The 7046-nt window shown below is 38.6% G+C and overlaps 1 protein-coding gene across 1 annotated transcript; it reads right to left on the bottom strand.

The window, feature by feature from the left end:
- Positions 1 to 658: 658 nt before the first annotated feature.
- Positions 659 to 1591, bottom strand: LOC141134773 (olfactory receptor 1-like). The gene has a single exon (XM_073624210.1). The coding sequence runs from the start codon at positions 1589 to 1591 to the stop codon at positions 659 to 661; it is 933 nt and encodes a 310-aa protein (XP_073480311.1).
- Positions 1592 to 7046: the final 5455 nt, after the last annotated feature.

Genomic DNA, 7046 nt, shown 5'->3' with positions numbered 1-7046 from the left:
GAATAACTCACACAGCAAAATTCAACCCACTAGTCTCAACCAAGGCTGCCAGCAGGACAGTCAGCCTTTCAGCCTTCCCATTTGTACATAATTCCTTCACTAGCCTTTAGGCTTTTATCAGCCCCATCCCTCATGTCTCAAGACTCCAGCTCAGGGATGCAATACCCATCTTCTTCTTAAAGTCTTTGCAATCCAATGGTTTCTATTTGCCTTCTTGTTGATGTACTTTGTCCTTACAAATGGATATTACTGTTGACTGTTGTTGCAACACTTACAGTATATACATTCCCAGGCCTTTGGGCCCATGTATTAACACCCCCTTTATTTTTCTAAAAAAACTTCTTATGGAAACGAAAAAAAAAAAAAAGAATTGACCATTGCTATTTCATCAATGTCTTGCTAAAATTATAACTGACACACGTGATGGGATGTGGTAGGATAATGTTATAGCTGTTAACAGAAGATCATTAGTTACATTTTGTAAAACTGCTTATTTATTAGTGGTCAGTGTGTTGGATCTAAAAGCTACTATAATTATTTTTACCTCCGTTGCAAGCCTGAATAAGTAAAATAGAAAAACACCCAACAACAGATTTATATGAAACATACCATTTGGAATTTTATGAACAAGAACTGTTGAAATACAGTTTCAGTGTACCTACAGCATTTTATTATTCCTAAACATTCTTTGAAGAGTTTTTCTAACTTCATGGTTCCTCAGACTATAGATGATTGGATTTACCATTGGAGTCACCACAATGTACAGAAAGGATCTAAATTTGTTTGCATTAGATGAGTTTTTATCTGGTGGTGCCATGTACACAGTCATCAAAGTTCCATAATATGAGCATACAGTGGCCAGGTGTGAGCTACATGTGGAAAAGGCTTTCCATCTTCCACTGGCTGAAGAGATGTTTATTATAGTGATGACAATTAAGACATATGAAACTATAATAAAGGAAAATGGAACAAAAAGACCTAAAATTGACACAGAAAAATCAACTAATAGTAAAATTGTGTTGTCCGATGTAGACAGCTCTATCAATGGGCCTGAATCGCAGAAGAAGTGGTCAACTTTATTATCACCACAAAAATGTAGCTGACACACCAAAATCATTTCACTTGACAAAAAGAAGACCAGCAAATAAGACCCAACAACCATATTAAGACAAATATGGGGCTTCATGATAGAATTATAACGCATTGGGTTACATATGGCTAGATATCGATCATAAGATATAAAAACAATAAGAAAACATTGTACAAATCCAAAAATAGAGAAGCAGTACATCTGGAAGATGCAAACACTGAAGGATATTGTAATTTCATTCTTTAATGTAATATCTAACAGCATTGGGATTATGGTGGTGCTTATCATTAGGTCAGCTATTGACAAGTGTTTGAGGAAATAGAACATTGGGATTTTCAGATGGTCCTTGGTTGATATTAAAACAGTAATGAGAAGATTCCCACTCAAAATCACCATATATGACAAAAGGAACAAAATAAAGAAAATAATTTTAAATTTATAGAGGCCTTGAAATCCAAGAAGCAAAAACTCAGTTACTTCAGTTTGGTTGTCTTCACACATGTCTTCAAGAGCCAACGCAGGTATACAAAAATGTTCTTCCTCCTTAAGTAAGTTAAGGATGTTTAAGTAATGCAGTGTCTGTAAATAAACCAGAATTGTGTAAGTCTTACATGAAATAAATTAAAGTCAATATTTTCTGACTCCCTTTGTTGGCATCCAATTGCAAAGAGCTGTCATCTAACATGCAGCCATGTTACCCTCTTGTTTGATTTGATGGGTTTCTACCTTCGGCTTTTATGTTCTTTGTTGTTCCACACAGAGTACAGCAGGGCATACTTCCTATACACCATGAAGAGCATATTGGGCAATCTGCCAGGGTTTAAGAAAGGTAAGGTGGACAATCTGGTATTCATGTATTGGAATTGGAGAAGATAAAGTAATGATAGGGATTAAGTAGCTTTATCTCTCATATCTAGATCAAGGACATATCACTAAAACTTAAATCCATAAGATAATTGCTATCCAAAGTAACTTTAGTATCAGAAAACCCTTGTATGCCTATGAGCTTACTCTGACTTGTGCGGACACTTTGGGATGGCTGTTGTAAGGAATAATAACTCGCTGTCCAAGGATTATTCTCCACTTAAAGTGTAAACTCAGCTAATTTTTTTTCTCACTTGCTCAGTACTTAGTGGGGAGGGTTAGAACTCTTGTCTAGTTTTTATTTGGGGCTCCAGCAGATAGATTTACCCTCACTTTCCTTCCTCCTGACATTGTTTGACCTAAGACAGGAAGTAAAGTGAACGCTACAACAACACCAGCAAAAATAGTAGGAGAAGGCTAGAACACCCGCAGTGGCATACCTAGCACACCTAACAACTGGGGTTTGATCATTTTTTTTAACACTCAACCCCCCCTTCAAAAAATAATTGAAAAAAATAAAGCACCATGTGCTATGCTCTGTGCCGAATTATGGGTGACCAAACTGAGCTAACAGCCAGAGGGGCATAAAGAAATATGGTTAAATAAAACCTGAACCTCCTCACTTCTCATAAAATATGTTTTAATTGCTATGCAACAAGTAAGAGTCTAACAGACATACACAAACCTCAGCACATTTTTTTTTTAATAAATATCTTTATTTTGTTAGTTTTTTTTTGTTTGTTGCAAAAGCCTATCTTCAGGAAGAACTTGAAGTGTAAGAATGAGCTTAAAGTTTGGTCCGAAAACAATTTCGGACTGAACCTTGACTTCTTTGGGCAGTAAGACGAACACCTGAACATTTATCCATACAGACGAATGAGGGACTGTCCCTGATTTGAAACAAAGTCCCTCTTTCCTCCTCATTTGTCCCTCATTTTGGTCTGATCTATATACCGTAGTTGTAAAGAAAATGCTCTCTTTATCTTTCAAAAAGTGTTTCCCAGTGCTAAACCTTTCATCCAATTTCTAAATTGCTGCATTTGTGAATGTCAAAAGCCAAAATAAAGGAATAGTAGTGGTAAAAAAAAAGCACTTCTGGGTTTAACTATTTTTTTTTTATAATTCTCCTTTAAGGGGGTGGAGTGGCATTGGGTATGTCCTATGCCTAACAGGTGTCCCCCATTCCCATAATAAAAATTTGGGTGGTATGCAAGCATCGTATATAATAGCAGTATGACTACCACTATTATACATCAAAGATTTCCGCTTTCAATGTTTTTTTTGAGGAAACCAGTAAGTACAGACACTGCAGAATCCTTAAGTAACAGTGACACAACTTGCTGTAACTATTGGCATGCAGACGGCTTGACGTATCCATTGGGTTTTTTCTTTCAATGATTGCCGAGCGATGTTCATCTAAATTTATGCCAAATTTAAACCTATGGCCCATGGCATTTAATTTTTGCTGCTACCTTCCCCATCTCTTGCCCCTGCCCATATGATTTGCCCCATCTATTTGTTGCAACTTGCCCTTCACCTTGCATTATAGAAGGGCAGGTAGCCTTTGGTATTTTTGCTTAGGGACACGATGGTATATAGGCATATGAATTCTGTTTTTGTACCTACGTTTGAATATGAGAAATATGCTGCATTTTGGACATCTACTATATTGGTGACAGTATATCCCTCCATTTTCGCCTTGTATGGGTGAGAGAATTACCCCCCTTAAAACCTGCCCAAATTTCCTCTGCACCAGTGCCCTACCTTTTTATTTTTTTTTCATTGTACAAAGCACACTTGCTTTGTTTGTATCTGCACAGTTTGGACTATTCAACCTGGAAACACCTTGCTGGTGGTCAATTTTTTTAAAAAATTGCTCAGTGACAATACACATTATTTGTTAGTGTGAGAAAAAAAACTACCTCGTGTCTCAAATAAATTAATGCCTCTAATTGTTTTCATCCCTAAAATTCCTGATCTTTGGGACCCTACATTTTCCATAGGTGACACTTTAAAAGCCCCTGCAGATGCAAAATTCATCCTTTGATATGAGGAATGCTTCTTACCTGATCAGTGCTTCAGTTTTTTTATTTTTTTGTTCAATGTTTTTTATTGAAAACAAATATAAGATAAGCAGATCCAGTAAAATGGTAACAGAATACCATAATACATCTACAAGCATGAAAATGTAGGGCTCGTGGCATCAAACAACCTTTTTGGCTTTGATTTGGCTACTGGGAGATCTTGGTCAGCTAGACATGGTCCTGCTCATGTCAGCGTAAAAAAATTTAACTGAAAATAAAAATATGTGCAGCGCTTAGGGATTTTGTACTGCTACAAAATCATATGTATATAGAAAACAATATATAATAATGTAAATAACAACAAAATTGAAAATAAAATTTGTACAGCTTCAAAAACAATGTGAAATAATGTGAATTACCACAAAACTTAGACACTATATAAGTCCATATGCTGTCTTGTAAGAGTTGTTATATCGTGAATTAAAAAGTTCATAAAGGGATGTTGATAAAAAGAAGTACACTAGATCAGGGCTCAAAATTTCAAGTCCTGAGCTACTATCCAGGCCTCAAGGGTTATTTGCCACCAGTTGCCCCACCCCGCCCCTAATTCCACCCCTAAACACGCCCTCATAAATTATCTCATGAAATTACACTTAAATGTTTTATGCAGAATTAAGTTGTAAAAAGAAATATTAACAACAACTGTGTCCATCATGCAGCCTACCTGTGTCCACCCTGCAGCCTGCCTGTGTCCACCATGCAGCCTACTTGTGTCCACCATGCAGCCTTCCTGTGTCCACCAAGCAGACTACCTGTGTCCACCCTGCAGCCTTCCTGTGTCCACCAAGCAGACTACCTGTGTCCATCATGCTGCCTACCTGTATCCATCATGCCGTCTCCCCGTGTCCACCATGCAGGGGAACAGAGGAGAGGAAGAAGATTGCCGGCCAGATGATCAGAGTGCAGAGGAACATCACTGGAACAGCTTTCATTTCAATTGCTGTGTGCCTGCTGCTCGGCGTCACATACAGCCCTGCCCGGGGAACTTTGATACATGTCACTCGTCCCAGGATTGGATGGGTGATCTGTCTATCAAGGTCGAGGGACCAGGGGGCTATTGAAATGAAAGCCGCTAGTGATGTTCCTCGCGCTCTGATGATCCGGCCGCCTGCTCTCCTCTCTCTTCCCCTCCGCGAGTGCTGGGAGAAAGACTCCCATACAAACCGCCTCACCAGCCCTCAAAATCCACTCGCAAAATGCGAGCAGGCGAGTGGAATATTTTGAGGGCTGCACTAGATCAAGAGAAAAGAAAATGTATTTCTCGTGATGTCAATGTTGGGTGAAAAAACAATACAACCACCACCAGTTGTATGAAGGCTTACCGCAGTGAAGGGACTCAAATGGGCATATGCTCAATGAGTCAACAAGGCTTGTGGTGTAAACACCAATCCATGAGATATCTACGCCGGTATTTCAGATCAGAGTGGAAGGTGATCACCCTGTCCAGTAGGTGGCTCAGGGCGGCTGTCCACAGGTGTAAGCAGCATGATTAGCTGGGTCTTTCTCATGTGATAAAGCAGTGGGACCTCCAGCAGTGGGACCTCCAGCAGTGGGACCGAGGTTGTAATCGCAAGTGGCGGGGGGTCACACTGCTTGATTACATGAGAAAGACCCAGACCATCACCCTGGTTACACCTGTGGACTGCCGCCCTGAGTTTTCTTTTCTCTTGATCTAGTGTGCTTCTTTTTTATCACCATTCCTTTATAGACTTTTCAATTCACAATAGGAAAATAGGAAGTTTGGGACTTTGAGTGAGGCCATAGACATGGTGGAAATAGATAAAGTAAAAGTACACATTTATTGTCATAAGAGTCATAAAACATGTCAAATAACAGGAACCACATGGGTGAGACAACATTATAAAAATGTAATTTCATGTTTGTTCACATACACTATTAAAAGTGTGCGTGCAATACAGGCAACTAGGGTACATCTGGGTCTGGTAGCCAAGTGCCCCGCAGTGGTCTGGATTGATAAGTCAATGCATTCCAATGAGTTCAAAATGGTACATAAAGTATATAACAACACTTGCAAAAGAGACAATGAGACCACAGTAAAGTACAAAATCAAGTTAAAACAGAAAAAAAGTCAAAATAATCGAAGTGTAAGGAAACATCCCAAAATGCCCAGAATGGATGATTGAAAGATTGGTTGACCTCGGTTCCATACCTATCATACCTCACTACAGCGAGTTCTTGTAAGCATTTTGATTATACTTACCCACCTTTCTTCTCGATAGGTTCCATTACATCCCACTAATCCCATTTTATCATATTTTGTAGATACACTACTAGCACCCGCCCCTGATGAGTGTAATATACATGAAACGCGTCGGGCATTGTTTGGGATGCACATACCAGCCCCTATTCAATCATCCATTCTGGGCATTTTGGGATGTTTCCTTACACTTCGATTATTTTGACTTTTTTCTGTTTTAACTTGATTTTGTACTTTACTGTGGTCTCATTGTCTCTTTTGCAAGTGTTGTTATATACTTTATGTACCATTTTGAACTCATTGGAATGCATTGACTTATCAATCCAGACCACTGCGGGGCACTTGGCTACCAGACCCAGATGTACCCTAGTTGCCTGTATTGCACGCACACTTTTAATAGTGTATGTGAACAAACATGAAATTACATTTTTATAATGTTGTCTCACCCATGTGGTTCCTGTTATTTGACATGTTTTATGACTCTTATGACAATAAATGTGTACTTTTACTTTATCTATTTCCACCATGTCTATGGCCTCACTCAAAGTCCCAAACTTCCTATTTTCCTTGAATTAGGGATGGAGGCACATCCTATATGTGCCTCATATAAAGTCCCATAACCCTCCCCATTGTTTCAATTCACGATATAACAACTTTTAGCAGACAGCATATGGACTTATATAGTGTCTAAGTTTTGTGGTCATTCACATTATTTCACATTGTTTTTGAAGCTGTACAAATTTTATTTTCAATTTTGTGGTTATTCACATTATTATATATTGTTTTCTAT

This window comes from Aquarana catesbeiana, linkage group LG03 (genome assembly GCF_042186555.1).
Source record: "Aquarana catesbeiana isolate 2022-GZ linkage group LG03, ASM4218655v1, whole genome shotgun sequence".
Classification (NCBI taxonomy): Eukaryota; Metazoa; Chordata; class Amphibia; order Anura; family Ranidae; genus Aquarana; species Aquarana catesbeiana.
The sequence above is the reverse complement of the archived record's forward strand: the minus strand, read 5'-3'. Positions and strand labels throughout refer to the sequence as shown.

What these genes read in the sequence shown, in the direction of transcription:
- LOC141134773 (XM_073624210.1), bottom strand. Translation starts at nt 1,591, where the DNA reads ATGTGTGAAGACAACCAAACTGAAGTAACTGAGTTTTTGCTTCTTGGA.